This window comes from Caretta caretta, chromosome 4 (assembly GCF_965140235.1).
Source record: "Caretta caretta isolate rCarCar2 chromosome 4, rCarCar1.hap1, whole genome shotgun sequence".
In the NCBI taxonomy this organism is placed as follows: Eukaryota; Metazoa; Chordata; order Testudines; family Cheloniidae; genus Caretta; species Caretta caretta.
Window position 1 is genome coordinate 139645105 of NC_134209.1, and position 21978 is coordinate 139667082.

The 21978-nt window shown below is 44.5% G+C and overlaps 1 protein-coding gene across 3 annotated transcripts in view; it reads right to left on the reverse strand.

Moving 5' to 3' along the window:
• Nucleotides 1-21978, reverse strand: part of REEP1 (receptor accessory protein 1) — a 102186-nt gene that overhangs the window by 61673 nt on the left and 18535 nt on the right. For 2 of the 3 annotated variants that reach the window (XM_048849191.2, XM_048849189.2), the window contains exon 2: nt 2724-2796. The exons of the other annotated variant lie outside the window; for it this stretch is intronic. In XM_048849191.2, the coding sequence (XP_048705148.1) occupies nt 2724-2796 (73 nt within the window). The remainder of the gene's footprint in view (nt 1-2723; nt 2797-21978) is intronic. 3 annotated transcript variants of the gene reach the window in all.

Consider the following 21978-nt stretch of genomic DNA (forward strand, 5'->3'; position numbering starts at 1 on the left):
GTAGATTATGCTACCAATAATTTTTTTGCCAATATAGTTTACACCAGTTCCCCAAACAGAATAAGCTATACTGGCAAATGTTCCTTTTTGTCCATGTAACAGCATCTACACTAGGATTTTTGCTGGCACAGCTACATCAGTTTGGGAAGCGGGGTGGCGATTTCCTCACACTCCTAACTAACATAGCAATGCTGGCAAAACTATTAAGTATAGATCAAGCCCAAGTGTGGATAAAGTATATCAGAGTAAAGGTGCTTTATACTGGTATAACTATTCCCACATGGGAAAGGGAATAAGCTATACTGGTATAAGGTACCTTTACTGATATAACTGCATCCATTCAAGGTAGGGTTGCCAACTTTCTAATTGCAGAAAACCGAACATTCTTGCCCCACCTCCTACCCGCCCCACCCCAAGGCCCCACCCTTGGCCTGCCTCTTCTCTGAGGCCCGCCCCCGCCCCCGCTCACTCCACCCCCTCTCCCTCCATCGCTCACTGTCCCCCACCCTCGCTCATTTTCACCAGGCTGAGGCAGGGGGTTGGGATGTGGGAGGGGGTGAGGGCTCCAGCTGGGGGTGCAGGATCTGGGGTGTGGCTGGGGATGAGGGGTTTGGGGTGCAGGAGGAGGCTCCAGGTTGGGGCCAAGGTTTGCAGAGTGTGGGAGGGAGGTCTGGGTTGGGGCAGGAGTTCGGAGTGTGGGAGGAGGCTCCGGCCTGAGGCAGGAGGTTGGGGTGTGGGAGGGGATATGGGCTCTGGGGTGGGGGTGCAGGCTCTGGGGTGAGGCTGGGGATGATGGGTTTGGGGTGCTCATGGCGAAGGCCAAAGGGTTTGGTGTGTGGGAGGGGGCTCCGGGCTGGGGCAGGCGACTGGGGTGAGGGAGAGGGTGTGGGCTCTGGCTGGGGGTGCAGGTTCTGGGGTGGGGCTGTGGGTGCAGGTTCTGGGGTGGTGCCGGGGATGAGGGATTTGGGGTGCAGGAGGGGGCTCCAGGTTGGGGCCGAGCGGTTCAGAGTGTGAGAGGGGGCTCTGGGCGGGGCCAGAGGTGTGGAAGGGGGTGCGGGATCCGGGAGGGAGTTTGCATGACGGAGGAGGTTCCAAGCTGGGGCAGGAGGTTGGAGCACGGGAGGAAGCTCGGTGTGCGGGCTCTGGGCGGCACTGACCTTGGATGGCTCCTAGGAAGCAGCAACATGGCCCTCTGACTCCTAGGCAGAGGAGCAGCCACCTGCAAGCGCCGCTCCCGCAGCTCCCATTGGCCACCATTCCCGGCCAATGGGAGCTGCAGAGCTGGTGCTCGGGGTGGGGGAAGCACATGTGGCCCCCGTGGCCGCCCCTCCACCTAGGAGCCAGAGGGACATGCCGGCCACTTCCCAGGAGCTATGCAGAGCTGGGCAGGGAGCCTACCTTAGCCCCACTGCATTGCCAACCGGACTTTTAATGGCCTGGTCAACGGTGCTGACCGGAGCTAGTGTTGACTGAAGCTAGTGCCAGGGTCCCTTTTTGAGCAGGTGAACTGGTTGAAAACCGGACACCTGGCAACCCTAACCCAAGGGCTTGTATTGGTATAACTATATTGATTAAAGAAAAAGCACACCCCTAACTGACATAGTTATAACAAAACAACTTCCAAGCGCAGACCAGGCCTTTAGATGAAATGTGTTCTCAAAATGGAGACTATCATTGCTAGCCACTGCTAGGTGATGTGATTTGAACTGCCAGCACATCAAAGGGGATTTATATAGCTGAAGTGGTGCAGCAGAGTCAGCTCTGCAAGTACCTGGCACGTCAGGCAGCCCTCATCTGGTTTACTTACAATGCTCACGACAAGTTAATGCTTTTGGATATAAAGAACTAATCTCACCAAGGGAAACGCTCGACTGGAAGAATCTCAAGAGCCTCTCCAAGTCACAGCTTGACATTGTGCTAAGGACACGTTAAGATAATCGTCAAAGCTGTCACCAAGACATGGAAATGGCCTTATCATCATTGAGATGCTCAGATATTTGAAGACTGAATACCTGAATACCTGAAGGCTCTGCAGTGTTCAGTACACTTTAGATAGAAAACAAGATTATGACAGACAGTACAGCCCCTTTGGGACACAGAAGGGGCCCTTGTGGGTCATGCTTCTCCCACATCCCACTTCCCCTAACAAAAGTTGGCAGTGTCTGCCTGAACCATGGGACACTAGGACCCAGAGGCGTTCTCCTAGGAAAAAGGCAAGACAGCTCCACCCATAAGTATATAAAGAGGCCGTCTCACTATGGAGGCTGGCTGCTGCTTTGGAGAGAAAGGGTCTCTGCTTCCTGAAAGATATTCACAATCATATGTACTTTTGGTTTGCTAATTCCATTGCAAACCCTGTTTTGAGAGGGCAGCCAAAGGGCCAACGGGCTTCTGAAGAGGCTTTATTTTGTTCTGCTCTCCTACAACAAATAAGCAAAGCAAAACTGTATCTCAGGTATGGGCATCAAGCACCTTTTGAGATCAGCCATACAAGCACAATGATGCCACCACATGGAGGCATAAGCAATTTGTCAAAGGTCACGAGCAGAGCTAGGAACAGTATCCAGCTCTCCTAACTTTCAGTCGAGGGCCCTATCCACAGGCCTACACATCAGACTTCCCCCAGCCCTGGTTTACGACTCACCTGGAATGCAGGTAGCAATTTTAAAATGTAACGATCAGAGACCATAAAACATAGCACAGGAGGAAAAAAAATTACTTACATATTCTTTAATATCCTTTGATTTTACAGCTTTGTAAGAATAATACGCAGGGTAAAGAGTGCCAAATATAATCCTGAAAGAAAGAAAGAAAGAAATGGAGAAGCTTGATTTCCTGTCACAGGGAAATATTTTTTCCTTCTGTTAACTGCATTTCTTGTACCTGTAGAATCATAGAATATCCAGGTTGGAAGGGACCTCAGGAGGTCATCTAGTCCAACCCCCTGCTCAAAGCAGGGCCAATCCCCAATTTTTGCCCCAGATCCCTAAATGGCCCCCTCAAGGATTGAACTCACAACCCTGGGTTTAGCAGGCCAATGCTCAAACCACTGAGCTATCCCTCCCCCCAAAAGAAAGTGTTAGTAGATTCTGATCTAGGGCTACAATACACCATGCACTGACTTCCTCTGTGGTTTACAGTATAGGGCTGATCCTGCCTCATTGACCTAAGTGACAATTTTGCCATTGATTTACATGGAGCAGGATTAGGGCCAAAATTGTTTCCCCTCTTTTGTGATTGTCCCTTTGAGGCTGCACTACATTTAAGAGGCACCTCCCTATGAAAAGCACCAAAAAGAGTGACACATCAGCATGAAAACAAGGCAGAAAAACAAACCTCAAGGAAAAGGTAAATGTAATTTTAAAATAATCTACCATGACACAGCAAAGAAAGTTTATTAGTTATTTTTAGAGAGGGGACAAAATGGGAACCATTTATCAGAAATCCCCATCTCCTACCCCTACTCCCCCAAAAAACTTTAGAGGGGAAAGGGAGAAAAATGGGACTCAGATTACATCTAGTTGTGGTTTGACAATATTAGGGCCCAATCCTGTACTCAGATCAGGGCAGGAGGAATCCTGCATGGCCCTGTTGACTCCAACTCTAAAGCCCCTCAAGTTTTCTGTGTCTGAAAGAGACGCTACCAGGTTCAAAGTCACAGAGCTGTAAAAACAAATCCTTAAGCTACGTATAGCACCTTAAGAGTTTAAAAAGCGGGGGAATATTTAAAAATCTCCTTTCCTCTTCGCTATCTGTGCTGCTTCTTCACTTTGATCATTTCTTTAAGTGTAGACCCTGAACATAGGCTAATCATTTCCACTTTCTTCTAGACAGGTTTTAGTCAATTTCCCCTGTAATTGCAGGATACTGCAATGTTTGGATTGAAAATTGTAGCAGGGGAATGTTTACTGGTTTAAAAAAAAAAATGTTTCCACGGACTTTTTCTTAATTTCATGTAATCATTTCCATTGTTCTTAGAGTTTAATCAAAGTTCATTGTTTCAAAACCTAAACTTAGAGACATATTAACCTGATATTATCCTTTTCATTTTGCCAGGTATGTTCCCCTACCAAGGGACTCAATTACATTTATGTCCAATTCATGGATGTTATATTAAAAATTTACTCTCCTCCATGCAGCTCGCAATTGTCCCTCCCAAAGCTGTCCTCAGGAAAGCATTTGTAAAAGAACAGAATGAGACTGCACACTATCTCCATTTGCAAAGCACTGCGCTAGTGCAATTTGCTGGGTATTCATCATGCCTACTGGAGCGTCATTTAACAAAACCCAAAGCATGATGCAGACTTCAGAAAAGCAACCACAGAGTGAGGAGCTCAATGTTTTGCAGACGTTTCATGCTGGTTTCAGAAAGAGCTGCTGGAAACTGGGAGCACTGAAGCAATTTCGTTCACCAGAGATGTGCTGTATGCAGGGATTAGGTCATATGCCCAGAGAGAAGATTCTGGGAAAACACATTCATTGTTCTCCCTTGAAATATCATAAACAACAGTGCTGCTTAAGGCAGTGGAGAGACACAGACAATGGTCGTGATCCTATTCTCATTGACGCTAAACAGCAAACTTTCCACTGACATCAGTGGTAGTGGGATCTGGTCCAGTGAAGATAATGCTAAAAAAGGCAGAGTTTTTCTGCACAGCTCAGAAAAACAACCATGCACATGAATTATTTCCCCCACAACACACCCCTCATTTATAAAAGTTCCTCATTTCTGTCCCAATCCATTTCCCTCCCTCCCTGAACTGGTTGCTATCACACGCTCTTGTTTCCTGCAGAGATTCCAACATCTGATGATTTATATTTGCTTCCTCAGTTTATGCCAGTAACAGAAACTAACTTGGTCTTAGAGGCAAATGAGTTTACAGAATCTCTGGAACACAGTTATATATGGCAAATACTTGGAAAGTTTCCTGTGGAGGAAGAGAAGCCCTTACTATTTTGTTTACCTAAAGTATACAGCATAATTAATAGGCTGATGTGCCTTCCCTGTGGGGGTTATGTAACAAACTTCAGATTTTCCTGACAGTACGAAGTGGGTTTGTATTATCCAGGCAGTTGTGGTTTAATAGACTGAGCCCTGGGGTAGGAGATTTAGCCCTAGTCCTGCTAACTTGCTCTGTGACCTGGAGCAACTCACTTAACCTCTCTATGCCTCAGTCTCTCTATCTATAAAATGGGTTGCGGGGCTCCAGCGTCAGTCCTGGATGGCAGGGCTCAGTGAGGGAGTGCCACTTCCATCCCCAGACTCGCCGCAGCCTGTCTGGGTTGGGGGAGGGGGCGTGGAGCGCAACAAAAAATGGCAGCGTTGCTAAAGAAGAGAGATCTCCTCCTGCTGCTAGCAGAAGGGGTTGTCTCACAACCACTGAACTCCACGAGCAGGCAGCAGCTAGGCAAGGAAACACACCACTGCTCTGCCCTGCTACATCAGCACTTCACGGAGCAGGGCCAAATGGACAGTAGAAATCTGGGGGAGGCACATGCCCCTCCCCCACGCGTCACCTTTGGTTGGGGTTCCACAGACTTCTCTATTTAAGTTTAAGGGCCCCGGGGTTTAAAAAAAAAAAAAGAAAGAAAGAAAGATTGAGAACCACTGCTCTAGCCCATCCAAAATGGAGCAACTAAAACCATCTCTCGCCCATCTCTCAAACCGTGTCACTCACCCACAGGGTGACCAGATAGCAACTGTGAAAAAATGGGACAGGGGGTGGGGGAGGTAATAGGCGCCTATATAAGAAAGTCCCAAAAAATGGGACTGTCCCTTTAAAAACGGGACATCTTGTCACTCTACTCACCCATTCAAATCCTTCCACTGGCTCCCCTCTGGCCTGCCAAGTCAAGTCTGAGAGTCTCATCGTTGCCTTCAAGTGTCTGAATACTGCTCCTGCTTACACCCCTATTCTGGTGTCTTATCCCGTCCCATCTCTTCCCTAATGATGACAGTCTTGCAGTTTTCTTATCCCACTTTTTCTGTGTGCCTTCATCCATGCTGCACCAGGCTCCCATGCTATCTTCATTCAAATTCTTCCCAAATATCCACTCTGTACACAAAGCCCTCATCCCCTTTATGTATCACCATTCCAATTCTAAAAATAAAATAAAACTGCTCACCACCACCCCTGCAAAAAAAAAACCTCTGGTATCTCCTTCTTTTGAGTCCCCTAATGAGGCTTTTGTGTGACCTTTTAGCCTTGGGGTGGGAAATGAACTGTCCAAAACACAAAGGCCTAAAAGTCTTGTACAGGCCTCTATCTTCACTGCCAAGCTAGAAATTGAATTCGGGAGCTCCAGAGACAGACATATGAGCGGCTACAGCTTGAGCTATAGACAAGGATCTCTACCTGGAGCTGTAAGAGACTCATAGCTTCACTGAATTGGGCCCAGAGCGGGGGGCTTGTGACACACTGACCAGTAGGTCTCATCAGTTCACTCTCAGCACTGAGCGCAATCATGTAGCAGTTAGTATATTATTCTGACATATCACTGGGGTCTAAATTAATTATAACCACTTAGCAAAAAGGTCTGGGAATGACTGCACACAGCTCAGTGAAGAGCTCTGCTTATTGTGCACAAATGGGCAAAAACATAAGCAAAATGTCAGGGTACCTCAGGAATGGGATGGAGACTAATCCTGAAAATATTACAGTGCCATTATACAAGTCAATAGCACGCTCTGAGCTGGGACACAGTGTTCCCATCTGGCCACTCTCTCTCTCTCAAAAAGGATACCATGAAAACTGAAGGGGACTGGAAAAGGGCAATGAAAATACTTAGTGGGACATAGAAAGAGTTCCACATGAAGAGAGGTTGAAGTGCCTGGGACTGTTTATTTTAGAGAGGAAGCAAATCAAGTGGCCAGGATAAGCGTGTAAGAACTAACTGAGGGTCTAGAGAAAGTAAATCAGACACACACACCCTCCTCCTAATAGCAGCACCAGAGAATGTTCAATTAAACTGAAAGAACACATTTCAAACCCACACAAGGAAATACTATTCTGCACAACAAACAATTAACCTGTGGAACTCATTGAAGTAGGATATCATTGAGGTCAAGAGCATAAGAACATTCAAAATGTTACATTTATATATCCAGTTACATTAGATAGAATTTTTAAATAAACTTTTGTGAGTCAGGTCAATCATTAACTGACAAGGGAGAAGAAGAAACTGCCCATTATGACATTTCATGCACCTTCCTCTGAAGCAGATGATAGCAGCCACTGTTTGGCTCAGGATACTGGACTAAACGGACCGGAAGTCTGATCCAATGTGCAGTTCCTAAATTGTTTATAATACACACCCTTAAAGGATACTGGCTTGTCCCACACCCAACTCTCGGTCAGGCCCTTCATACAAAACCATCATAGATTCATAGATATTTAGGTCAGAAGGGACCATTATGATCATCTAGTCTGACCTCCTGCACAACGCAGGCCACAGAATTTCACCCACCACTCCTGTGAAAAACCTCTCACCTATGTCTGAGCTATTGAAGTCCTCAAATTGTGGTTTAAAGACTTCAAGGAGCAGAGAATCCTCCAGCAAGTGACCCGTGCCCCATGCTACAGAGGAAGGTGAAAAACCTCCAGGGCCTCTTCCAATCTGCCCTGGAGGAAAATTCCTTCCCGACCCCAAATATGGCGATCAGCTAAACCCTGAGCATATGGGCAAGATTTACCAGCGAGATACTACAGAAAATTCTTTCCTGGGTAACTCAGATCCCACCCCATCTAATATCCCATCACAGGCCATTGGGCCTATTTACCATGAATATTTAATTACCAAAACCATGTTATCCCATCGTACCATCTCCTCCATAAATTTATCGAGTTTAATCTTAAAGCCAGACAGATCTTTTGCCCCCACTGCTTCCCTTGGAAGGCTATTCCAAAACTTCACTCCTCTGATGGTTAGAAACCTTCATCTAATTTCAAGTCTAAACTTCCCGGTGGCCAGTTTATATCCATTTGTTCTTGTGTCCACATTGGTACTGAGCTTAAATAATTCCTCTCCCTCTCCAGTATTTATCCCTCTGATATATTTATAGAGAGCAATCATACCTCAACCTTCTTTTAGTTAGGCTAAACAAGCCAAGCTCCTTGAGTCTCCTTTCAAAAGACAAGTTTTCCATTCCGCAGATCATCCTAGTAGCCCTTCTCTGTACCTGTTCCAGTTTGAATTCATCCTTCTGAAACATGGGAGACCAGAACTGCACACAGTATTCCAGATGAGGTCTCACCAGTGCCTTGTATAACGGTACTAAAACCTCCTTATCCCTACTGGAAATACCTCTCCTGATGCATCCTAAGACCACATTAGCTTTTTTCACGGCCATATCACATTGGCAGCTCATAGACATCCTATGATCAACCAATATTCCAAGGTGCTCCTCCTCCTCCGTTACTTCTAATTGATGCGTCCCCAGCTTATAACTAAAATTCTTGTTATTAATCCCTAAATGCATGACCTTACACTTCTCACTATTAAATGTCATCCTATTACTATTACTCCAGTTTACAAGGTCATCCAGATCCTCCTGTAGGATATCCCTGTCCTTCTCTAAATTGGCAATACCTCCCAGCTTTGTATCATCCGCAAACTTTATTAGCACACTCCCACTTTTTGTGCCGAGGTCAGTAATAAAAAGATTAAATAAGATTGGTCCCAAAACCGATCCTTGAGGAACTCCACTGGTAACCTCCCTCCAGCCTGACAGTTCACCTTTCAGTAGGACCCGTTGTAGTCTCCCCTTTAACCAATTCCTTATCCACTTTTCAATGTTCCCATCTTATCCAATTTAACTAATAATTCCCCATGTGGCACGGTATCAAACGCCTTACTGAAATCTAGGTAAATTAGATCCACTGCATTTCCTTTGTCTAAAAAATCTGTTACTTTCTCAAAGAAGGAGATCAGGTTGGTTTGGCACGATCTACCTTTTGTAAAACCATGTTGTATTTTGTCCCATTTACCATTGACTCCAATGTCCTTAACTACCTTCTCCTTCAAAATTTTTTCCAAGACCTTGCATACTACAGATGTCAAACTAACAGGCCTGTAGTTACCCAGATCACTTTTTTTCCCTTTCTTAAAAATAGGAACTATGTTAGCAACACAAAATAAAGCTATTCCCCCAACCAGCACTGGGCTGCAGAGACCCAGAGACCTTTTGTTCCACACTGCTCCAGGATAAGCCACAGGACCCACCTCCCTCCTACAGCTTTTCTTCTTCCAACTGAGCTAAGCTCTCTCAGCCATTTATAGACATCCCCTGTCCCTTTCCCAGCTGGGTCTGATAATCACACAGGTCTGCTGGCCACTAGCCTTTAGAGGAACAGACCACCCTACTGCAACCCCATAGTCTGGGAGCCAGCATCAGAGCTGGGATTAGAATTCAGGACAGCCTCATTTCACAGGCTAAACTCTAAGCCACTAGACATTGCTGGCTCCCTGACTAAGGTCCGTGTCCTACAAACACACGTGCACAAAGTTACTCACATACCCAATCTAGTATTCACTGAAATCAATGGAGGAACCCACTCACTTCAATGGGCATTGGACCAGACTCATAAACAGCTCCCTGTGACATCAATGAGTCTATTAGAGTGAGTAATTTTCCTCACATGGGTTTGCAAGATCTGGCCCTAATGTTACAAATACACAGCACGGTGCTGCTGACACCACAAATCTGACAAGCTTTGCTGTTTTGGTTACCATGTCATCAGAGCCTCTAGATATTTGGATGGTGGGGCACATCCTTGGAGCACTGTAGAACAAACAAGACAAACGCAGCAAGCCTTTTTTCATGAATAGCTGATGTTTCCATATCATTAGCACAAAGCAGCCAAGACTAAGAACTTCTGCTTCAATAAGGGCCTGGATACAATTTTGAATTGTTGAAATATTTTGGTCTTCTCAACATATTTGTTGGGCAGCATATGCTTCTTATAGTACTTAGTAGCAGCTGAACTGTTTCAGTGCCAGGATTCCTTGCTGAGGCTGCCAATAAGGGTGCCAATGGGCTTGTGATCATTATTATTAGGACGAAGAATGTTTTCAGAGCACCATCAATTTGCACAGGGCTTTGCACAGATTTAAAAAAAAGGCAGCGTCTGCCCCAAAAGGCTTACAGTGTGGAACGTGGAGCTACTAACTGTGGTATATAACCTATCATTTAAATCAGCTTCTGTACCAGATGACTGGAGGATAGCTAATGTGACACCAATGTTTTAAAGAGGTTCCAGAGGTGATACTGGCAATTAAAGGCTGGTAAGCCTGACTTCAGTACAAGGCAAATTGGTTGAAACTATAGTAAAGAACAGAATTATCAGACACATAGATGAACATGATTTGTTGGGGAAGAGTCAACATGGTTTTTGTAAAGGGAAATCATGTCTCACCAATCTACTAGAATTCTTTCAGGGGATCAACAAGCATGTGGACAAGGGGGATTCAGTGGATATAGTGTTCTTAGATTTTCAGAAAGCCTTTGACAAGGTCCCACACCAAAGCCTCTTAAGCAAAGTAAGCTGTCATAGGATAAGAGGGAAGGTCCACTTATGGATCACTAACTGGTTCAAAGATAGGAAACAAAGGTGTGACAGGGTCAGACCAGATGGCTACAGGACAGTGATCCTATTGGGATCCAGGAAGTGGGCGGGCGGAATGATTCTGGGGGACAACTAATGAAATAACAGGGACAGGAATGCGGTCAAAGGGTCAAACAAAGGGAACCTGACTACAGGAGAGTGATAGAAGGTAGATATATTAGCCCCAGATTAAGCAGGTCCCTTTTCACTGAGTAAGATCATGGGTTGTTCCAGAACAATCAGGAAGTTGCTGGAACAAATTAAGGCAGGCTAACTAGGACACCTGGAGCCAATTAAGAAGCTACCAGAATCAATTAGGACAAGCAGGCTAATCAGGGCACCTGGTTTTAAAAAGAACCTCACTTCAATTAGTGAGGCGTGTGTGAGAAGTTGGGAGCAAGAGGTGTAAGAAGCTGAGAGTGAGAAGGTATACTGCAGGAGGACTGCGAAGTACAAGCATTACCAGACATCAGGAGGAAGGTCCTGTGGTGAGGATAAAGAAGAAGTTGGGAGGAGGCCTTGGGGAAGTAGCCTAGGGAGATGAAGCTGTCATGCAGCTGTTACAAGAGACACTGTAGACAGTTGCAATCTACAGGGCCCTGGGCTGGAACCTGGAGTAGAGGGCAGGCCTGGGTTCCCCCTATCTCCCTCAACTCCCTATTTGAGAAAGAGAAGGTGACCTGGACTGTGGGTCCCACTGGAGGGGAAGGTCCCTGGCCTGTCTCCTGACCCATTTGGTGGACCAGGAGAGACTGTGGGAATTGTTCTCCTTCCTTTTCCCTATGCTGTCCAGTGATGAGGTTAGCTGAGTGAATGGCAGGTTTGAGCCACTAGCAAAAGTGGCCAAACTGAGGGCTGCTGTGAATCTCTGAGGCAAGCAAATCCGCCAATAAGTGCAGGACCCACCAAGGCAGAGGAGAAACTTTGTCACAAAGGGTAGGAATAAATGGCCAGTTTTCAGAATGGAGAGAGGTAAATAGTGGCGACCCTTAGTAGTCTGAACTGGGACCAGTACTGTTCAACATATTCATAAATGATCTGCAAATTTTGCCACCTCACTGTTTACCCCTTTTTCCAGACGATATAAAACTCAGCAAGATAATTAAGTCCAAAGCAGACTGTGAAGAGTTACAAAAGGATTTCACAGAACTGGGTGAGTTGGCAATAAAATGGCAGATGAAATTCAATGTTGATAAATGCAAAGTAATTCATATTGGAAACATAATCCCAACTATACATATAAAATGATGGGGTCTAAATTAGTTGTTACCACTCAAGAAAGAAATCTTGGAGTCAGTCATTGTGGATAGTTCTCTGAAAACATCCATGCCATGGGCAGCGGCAGTCAAAAAAGCGAACAGAATTTTGGGAATCATTAGGAGAGGGATCAGTAATAAGACAGATAATATTATATTGCCTCATATAAATCCATGGTATGCCCACATCTTGAATACTGCATGCAGATCTGGCTGCCCCATCTCAAAAGAGAGATATTGGAATTGGAAAAGATACAGAAAAGAGCAACAAAAATGATTAGGGATATGGAAGAGCTTCCATATGAGGAGCGATTAATAAGTCTGGGACTTTTCAGGTTGGAAAAGAGACGACTAAGGGGGGATATGATTGACATCTATAAAATCATGACTGGTGTGGAGCAAGTAAATAAGGAAGTGTTATTTACTCCTCGTAAACAAGAACTAGGGGTCACCAAATAAATTAATAGGCAGCAGGTTTAAAGCAAACAAAAGGAAGTATTTCTTCACACAACGCACAACCTGTGGAAATCTTTGCCAGAGGATGTTGTGAAGGCCCAGACTATAACAGGGTTCAAAAAAGAACTAGATAAGTTCATGGGGGATGGACTCATCAATGGCTATGGGCCAAGATGCAAACACAAACTCTGAAGTGTCCCTAGCCTCTCTGCCAGAAGCTGGGTATGAGCGACAGCGGATGGATCACTTGATGATTACCTGTTCTGTTTATTCCCTCTGGGACACCTGGCATTGGCCACTGTCGGAAGACAGGATACTGAGCTAGATGGACCACTGGTCTGACTCAGTATGGCCATTCTTATGTTTTTATGAGCTAGGTAAAGGAATGAGTCAGGGAAAAGGTTAAAGCAAATACAAATAATTAGGGCTGTTGATTAATCACAGTTAACTCACGCAATTAACTCAAAAAAATTAACTGCGATTAAAAAATTAATTGTGATTAATCGCATTGTTAAACAATAGAATATCAACTGAAATGTATTAAATATTTTTGGATGTTTTTCTACATTTTCAAATATATTGATTTCTATTACAACAAAGAATACAAATACAAATACACTATTTCTTTTGTTTTTTACAGTGCAAATATTTGTAATAAAAAATAAAGTGAGCACTGTACACTTTGTATTCTGTGTTGTAACTGAAATCAATAGATTTGAAAATGTAGAAACCATCCAAAAATACTTAAATAAATGGTATTCTATTATTGTTTAACAGTGTGATTAATCACAATTAATTTTTTTAATTGCTTGACAACCCTACAAATAATGTGAGTCACACTGTGTGCTGAATGATGCTGTGATATTTTAAAGTAAAGATTCAGGTAAGGTAAGAGGGGAATCAGCAGAAGACGATGACTAAAGGCTCCAGGCTGGTATTCACAAAGGCAGTGGTTGCTTACAGACTTTGTCCCAAAAAAGTCACTGCAAAGTGGCCACTAGCCAGTGCCAATTGGCCCCGTTATGTTTTGTCAGTCCTATAGCCCCACTCTTTCACACAATCTGCAGAATCGGCTGGGCACAGAGAGGGGAGGGCATGGCACCAACCCAGACCGCACACTCCCATTGAATGCTGGGAATTCTGGCAGAGACCGGGACTCCCTGAAACACAATCCCTCCCAGAGCAGCTGCTCCTGGAGCAGTGCATCGCCAGGCCACCCCGAAAGCAGGAATATGCTGATGGGGCAACACTGAGCTCTTCGCATTCAAACAGAAATCACATAATTAAAAATAAATATATAAAACAACTGCTCTGCCTCCTTGCTTTTCTGCTGTGTCTCTCCCGATCCCCACCTGTAATTCACCTGCTTAGACCCTAAACTCTTTAGGGGCAGCAGGGATCTTGCCTTCACACCTGCCTGTGATGCATATCCCCGGCACTATAAAAATCCGATAGCAAACTCCAGAGAACCCCGCCATCCTGCAGAAGATGCTTCTTTAAAAAGGCCTTTAAGTCAAGTTCAAGCCAAGATGATTTCTTAGGGTGTCCCCACATACCCATCCCCTCTGCCGGTGCCCATGCCATCAAAATACTGATCCCTCCCTGCCACGTGGACCATGTAATGGAAGGGCGGGTGATAACAACACCTCATTGCTCCTTTTGATTAAATTTCAAAATAAGGAGAGTTGGGTGACTGCTTACCACATAACTAGCTAGAACCTAGGGTATGTCTACAGCAAAGAAAAACCCACAGCTCGGGATCAGGCCTGTTTCATTCTTGTGTAGAAGTCTACACAGCCATGAAACAGCCCCACAGCCTGAGCCCTGCAAGCCCGGGTCAGCTGGCACGGGCCAGCTGAGGGTTTTTCTTTGCTGTGTCGACATACCCCTAGTGGGAGAGCTGTCCTTGAGTGGGTCTAATTTAAGCAGCCTTGATCCCCCTTAAAGCAGGACATGCCTCTCTCAGCTGACTGCACCACTTTTTTTTTTTTTTTTTGGCTTAGGCACTCTTGAAGAAGCGACTGGAAGCCAGCAAGTCATGAACAGTCAAAGAGATGGCTGAGAAAGTGGCCTTAGCTAACCTGTGACTATCCTGTTCTCCCAAGCCCATTTTCAGGGAGCACCTGAGAACGGAGCACCATGAGTGGGGCATAGACAGTTCTCCTTGTTATGGTGGAGACTACACAGCTGGTCTATTTGCCTTGCTGCAGGCAAAACAATGTCCTAGCTTTTCACCATGTAATTTCTCTTACACGTAATCCTGGCTCCATTTCCTTTGGAAGGTTTGGAGAGGTGTGGAGGGAAGAGGGCAGTGAAAACCTGGAGAAGATTTCTGTGTAAGCTCGAAAGCTTGTCTCTCTCACCAACAGAAGCTGGTACAATAAAAGATATCACCTCACCCACCTTGTCTCTTGAGAAATTGTTTTGATAAATTCTGCTGTTTGTTTTGAATGCAGTGGTCCATGGGCCACCATTGGGGCACAGAGCTGTTCCTGAGAACCCAGAGCAGGACATATTTTGAGAACCAAGCCATGTGGGATTGGGAGGTTGAGAGAGTCTGTCTTTTACAATCTAGTTCACAAAGTGAAAAGGTGACTGGTCAGCACAAAATGAGAGATTGCTGAATGAGGACAGACACAATACACGCCCATTTTTGGAACCAAACCTGCACCAAGCTTTCTCTGACGTCAGCTCAAGTGTCCACACCCACACATATCTGATTTACAGAAAGGAACTAGAAATGCTGAAATGCTAATACCTGCTGGGTGGGCTTTTGGCAACTGGGGAGGGTTGGGAGGCAGTTTGGGGGCTGTGGGATAAAAACATCGCTGGCTGTTTCTGCTAAAACGATCAGGAGTGACATCATTAATAATGTCGCTATTTAAACTGACATCTTTCTCCTACTGACAGGTTTCAGAGTAGCAGCCGTGTTAGTCTGTATCCGCAAAAAGAACAGGAGTACTTGTGGCACCTTAGAGACTAACAAATGTATTTCAGCATAAGCTTTCGTGAGCTACAGCTCACTTAATTGGATGCATGGAGTGGAAAATACAGTAGGGGGATTTTATATACATAGGTTTCAGAGGAACAGCCGTGTTAGTCTGTATTCGCAAAAAGAAAAGGAGTACTTGTGGCACCTTAGAGACTAACCAATTTATTTGAGCATGAGCTTTCGTGATGAAGTGAGCTGTAGCTCACGAAAGCTCATGCTCAAATAAATTGGTTAGTCTCTAAGGTGCCACAAGTACTCCTTTTCTTTTTATATACATAGAGAACATGAAACAATGGGTGTTACCATACACACTGTAAGGAGAGTGATCAGGTGAGCTATTACCAGCAGGAGAGAAAAAAAACCTTTTGTAGTGATAATCAAGGTGGGCCATTTCCAGCAGTTGACAAGAACGTGTGAGGAACAGTATGGGGGGAAAATAAACACGGGAAAATAGTTTTACTTTGTGTAATGACACATCCACTCCCAGTCTTTATTCAAGCCTAATTTAATGGTGTCCAGTTTGCAAATTAATTCCAATTCAGCAGTCTCTCATTGGAGTCTGGTTCTGAAGTTTTTTTATTGAAGAATTGCGACTTTTAGGTCTGTAATCGAGTGACCAGAGAGATTGAAGTGTTCTCCGACTGGTTTTTGAATGTTATATTTCTTGACGTCTGATTTGTGTCCATTTATTCTTTTATGTAGACACTGTCCAGTTTGGCCAATGTACATGGCAGAGGGGCATTGCTGGCACATAATGGCATATATCACATTGGTAGATGTGCAGGTGAACGAGCCTTTGATAGTGTGGCTGATGTGATTAGGCCCTATGATGGTGTCCCCTGAATAGATATGTGGACACAGTTGGCAGCAGGCTTTGTTGCAAGGATAGGTTCCTGGGTTAGTGGTTCTGTTGTGTGGTGTGTAGTTGCTGGTGAGTATTTGCTTCAGGTTGGGGGGCTATCTGTAAGCAAGGACTGGCCTGTCTCCCAAGATCTGTGAGAGTGATGGGTCGTCTTTCAAGATAGGTTGTAGCTCCTTGATGATGCGCTGGAGAGGTTTTAGTTGGGGCCTGAAGGTGACGGCTAGTGGCGTTCTGTTATTTTCTTTGTTGGGCCTGTCCTGTAGTAGGTGACTTCTGGGCACTCTTCTGGCTCTGTCAATCTGTTTCTTCACTTCAGCAGGTGGGTATTGTAGTTGTAAGAATGCTTGATAGAGATCTTGTAGGTGTTTGTCTCTGTCTGAGGGGTTGGAGCAAATGCAGTTGTATCGTAGAGCTTGGCTGTAGACAATGGATCATGTGGTGTTGTCTGGATGAAAGCTGGAGGCATGTAGGTAAGTATAGCGGTCAGTAGGTTTCCGGTATAGGGTGGTGTTTATGTGACCATCGCTTACTAGCACAGTAGTGTCCAGGAAGTGGATCTCTTGTGTGGACTGGTCCAGGCTGAGGTTGATGGTGGGATGGAAATTGTTGAAATCATGGTGGAATTCCTCAAGGGCTTCTTTTCCATGGGTCCAGATGATGAAGATGTCATCAGTGTAGCGCAAGTAGAGTAGGGGCATTAGGGGACGAGAGCTGAGGAAGCGTTGTTCTAAGTCAGCCACCATTAAACTGGACACCATTAAATTAGGCTTGAATAAAGACTGGGAGTGGGTGGGTCATTACACAGAGTAAAACTATTTCCCCATGTTTATTTCTCCCCCTCCGCCCCCCAACCCTGTTCCTCACACATTCTTGTCAACTGCTAGAAATGGCCCACCTTGATCATCACTACAGAAGGTTTTTTTTCTCTCCTGTTGGTAATAGCTCACCTTACCTGATCACTCTCCTTACGGTGTGTATGGTAACACCCATTGTTTCATGTTCTCTATGTATATAAAATCCCTCTACTGTATTTTCCACTGCATGCATCCAATGAAGTGAGCTGTAGCTCATGAAAGCTTATGCTCAAATTTGTTAGTCTCTAAGGTGCCACAAGTACTCCTTTTCTTTCTTTTACTGCTGCCCCCACTCTCACTGTCCATTAAGTGTAGCTCTCAGTACATTGACTTATCAGGCATTGGGAGGAGTGTGCTGTGCTTGCAACTCCCATCTCCTTGTGCATCCCGCAAACGACTTTACTTCATTCAGTCCCTTTCTCAGAACATGCTTCTTTGTGGAGAAGCCTTTCAACAATAATTCACCACAAGATTTGTGGGGGGAAATCTCCACCTCTTTGAGACTGAATCATCTACTTGCAGGAGACTTGGGACCAGATCTTCAGAGGGCTGAGCTCAGCACCTCTGAAAAGCAGGCCCTAATGCATTGTGTGTCTGTAATTTTATGTCCAAGGTAGTCTCTAAGATCCTTAGGGCAGGGGTCATGGCTTTCCTTGTCTACTGGAAATTTACAATCCTAGAGGGGATGGGTTATGTGGGGAGGTTTTTTTGGCAGGGCATATTGGAAAGAGAGAGTTTTTTAGCAGCACTGCATTGTGTTGGTATAGATTATATTTGATTATTTGATTATGTGATTTAAAATTTGTTTTGTAAATGAGCCTACAGATTTATGATAGACTCATGGCATAAAAGGGAAATTAATAAAGTATTTTTAAAGAAACAAGCCTATTTTCTAGGATATAGTTGATGCAGTAAATGCCTATTTCAATGGCACATCAGTAATCAGGCACTGCATAACTGTTATAATACAAACATACAAAGATCATGCTGCAAAGATTGTGCTGTTTTAAGTTATACTAAATCTATTTACATATGTTAAAACTAAATTAAATATATATGTGTGAATCTTAGTTTAGGGGTTAAACTTGCATTCTTTATACACCCCAAAACTTAATTACAGTTTTGGGACATGCATGGATTTCAGGATCAGGCCCTTAAAGTGTTACCACTAGTTGGTGTAGTGATGGGAAATGCAAAAACCTGTATTATTTTCCTATCTTTGCTTAAGGGCAATTCTCTGTTGCACAGACTTTTAGTGCTGCAGTGAAGGGTTTGGAAAGAAAGGATGAAATTTACATGAAAGTGATTTAGCCAGATCAATTGCTTATGATCTCATTATAGTAATGCTGCTTTTGCTTGCTAGTGGGAGGATATTACTGGAAATCATGAAGTACAAGGCAAGAAATACTCTAAATGACCATAGCTGTTTAAAAAACATTGGCCCAGATCCTCAGCTATGACTGTGAAAAGTACAGAACTACTCAAGGGAACAAAGGTGCTGCTCAAAGGTGACTATAAGCCACCTTCATGCTCCCCAGTCCTGGACTGACTGTGTCCTTTGGCATAAACTGGAGCAGCCCGTAGGCTGCTTTAAATGTACTTGTTGTAAATGGCCTCAATGTGCTCTTATGGCAGCCGGCAAGCCTCTGTTACTTCCCTTTGCTCTGTGGGGTTCTCCAGGGTACAACCTGGACAGATTGACAGCTGTGTCCCCTCAATCTTCAACTTGAGGTGCCTTTTATACTACTTCACTGGGAGAGCAACCACTCCTGGTCCTACTCCCACACAGCCTCTAACATGCAAAATCACTCCCAGCTAAATTGTAAGAGTGTTATAGCTAACCACTCATGAATTGCATCACAGGGTAACACCAGCAAATTCCCAGGCCCAGACTTGTCCCCAGAAATGCGCGTTTTGTGCTGCCCAGCTTTTTCCTTCTGTACAGTACAAACTCACAGAAAGTCCATCATTTCCTTAATAGAAAATGATATGCCCCAATTGCAAACAGTGGCAAAAGCCCCATCAATGAGAGCAGGATCACGCCCCCAGTCTGTAACAGAAAGATTCTTCCTATAAAAAAAAACAGCATCTCAGTGTCTTCTTCATCAGCTTAGATGGTTTTGGTCTGGACTTAAGTTAGCAAAGGACTAAAAAAGGAGCTGGAGAGACTATTTGCAAACTCATCTTCCTTTCAGCTGTACTGCTTAGATATTGTGTGTGCTCTAGAAAAAGGAGAGCTAAATTTCCCCTTATCTGTGTCTACTTGCCTCTGTTAAATGTAACAGCTTTCCAACAAAGCTTTAGCAAGAGCTACTCTTGCATAAAGCCACAATCAGGGATAAGCCCATTAGCAGCTTATTTACTTCAGTGCCAAATGCAATACTCTGTGACATGCACCTTGTAACAGAACAACACATCCTTTTTTTTTAAATTTTTTTCTTTTGCTGTATCCAAGAGCCTGGCATAGAAATTGAATTATTCATACACGAAGCTGACAGCCAAGATTTGGTCATTTTAAAAGGGTTAGAAATGAAAAACTGCTGCCCTAGTCTGAGCTGAGGCCTGACCTAAGCGGCTGCCTTAGCCCTTTGGGAAAAAGAAGGTAATCTCGAACATTAATTCCTAAAATCAGCCCTTAAATGTTAGAAAAAACCTGCCCTTTTCCAGGCAGCCACCCAAACAAATGCTAACTGGGACAATGTTTAGGAGAATACTTATCTCCCAGTCTTCAAAGGGTTCACCAGTGTTAGTCACAAAGCAAACATACAAGGCAGGATTCAGTGAGAATTCATTTCTGTCACCTCCTAACCCAAAGAAGCTTTTAAAGACTATTGCTGAGGGCACCAAAGGACCCTCCTACAGAAATATGGTTGATTAACAGCAGTTAAAGTACTTTTAAACTACAGAACACTTTACAACCTTTTATTACTCCTCACCGTGCCCAGTAGGTAGGTATTTTTATCCCCTTTTACAGATGGGCAATGCTGCACTGGTGCAGCTCTGCCGCTGTAGCGCTTCAGTGAAGATGCTACTGTGCTGACAGGAGAGCATCTCCCACCGGCATAGTTAATCCACCTCCGGGAGAGGCGAGAGCTGTGTTGCAGGAGAAGCCCTCCCGTTGACATAAAGCTGTCTACACCAGGGTTAGGTTGGTTTAACTGTGTTGCTCAGGGGTGTGGATTTTTGGCACCCCTGAGCAATGTAGTAGTTTGTAGTGTAGACCTGAGGGGTTTAGGGTTTTCAGAGGTGCTGAGTATCTGTAGCTCTGTCCTGGGGCAGCTGCTCTTTATGGAGAGTTAGGGCCCAGTGTGCCCATGACTGCCTTATTAAGGCACCATCTAGGGTCACTGACTGCCCCAGGTGACTGATTAGTAAACAAGCACCTGGGCCTAATGAAGGTTACCTAAGCTTAGTTAGAGGGAACTCCAAAGGGAGACAGGAGGCTCCAGAGGAGAGGAGCACTTAAGAGAAGACTGAGCCAGGGGTGCCGGAACAGAGCGGGTTCAGACCATTACAGAGAAATAGGGTCAGTCACACAGTTCCAATCTGGGTCTTTATTTCCCCCGAGGGCTAGTATGTTCAGATTCAGGTCTTTGATTTGGGTCCATTTCTGCTCTTACTTTAGAGATATCCCTCCCCCAGAAGTCCTGGGGATGGGTTTGAATGAAAGCTTGGTGTACAGCAAAAAGGCTCCTTTTTTTCCCCTTTCTCTTCTCCTTCTTTGGACAAGTGGCCTCTTCTTTCCTTTTCCTCACTTGACCTCTCTACTACTGCACGCATATATCCTGCACCCAGCAGTTACTGTGTTTAAAACACAAGGTGTTTAAATTTTATTTTTTATTATTTATTTTTTTACTAGCTAGGGCTTGGGATTAGAAATAGATTTTACAGTGACAATTCCAAATGAAAGCAAGGAGGGAAGGCAAACAGATGCCTCAGATTCCTCTAACAGAGCATTTGTAAGGTCTGGTCTACACTCCAGAGTTCGGTTGATTCAAGGTAGCTTATATCAACCTAACTATGGAAGTGTCTACACTTAAATTTCACTCTGGCTGACATAGCTGCCCTGCTAAGCCAACGTAATAACTTCACCTTCACAAGTGACAAAGATTCAAGGCCAACATGGTTAGGTTGGTGCAATGTCAGTGTAAACACTGTGTTGCTTATGTTGACTGTTACAGGCTTTCAGGAGCCGTCCCACGATGCCCCACACTGACAGCACAATTGATACAAGTGCTCCTGGTGAGGATGTGTACTGCAGATACAAGGAGCAAAGTGTAGACATGCACAAGTGATTTAATTACTGTGGCGGCTGTATGCCAACATAAGTTAGGTGGACTTATTTTTGTAGTGTAGACATGGTGTAAGAGAACAGCAACTGTGTAAGGCTGTTTGCTTTTAAAGTGGGGACACCCATAGTGCTTGCTTTCTTAGGTCTAGTTTTCCTTAACATTTTGTTGGTTGTCACACTGCTGTCTAAATGTCACAGTCCAATGAGCCTTTATTATTCTCCCAAAGTACTGAGGTTCATGCAGAACTAAGGTCCAGTTTCCAGGAGCCATCACACCCCTGGAAAGGGCATTTTATAGTGCTGCTATTGTGAAGTGAACAGTTTCAGAGGCAATAGTTTAGTTATATAAAGGATGCCTTGAGGACTGGATTGTTGCAACCTTCTGCAATCCTGACTAACAGGAATGTGTTGGTGGGTTTCTAGGATCCATCCAAGTCACAGTCTTCAAATCTGAATCTGCTAAGTTACAAAGAGAGACAAGGTGGGTGAGGTAATATCTTTTATTGGACTTCTGTTGGTGAGAGAGACCAGGTTTCGAGCTTACACAGAGCTCTTCTTCAGGTCTGAGAAACTAAGTGTCACTGTGAAATATAAGGCTGAACAGATAGTTTAGCATAAGTAGTTACCACATATTTCAAGGGACTGTTCAAGGTGAAGTGGCCT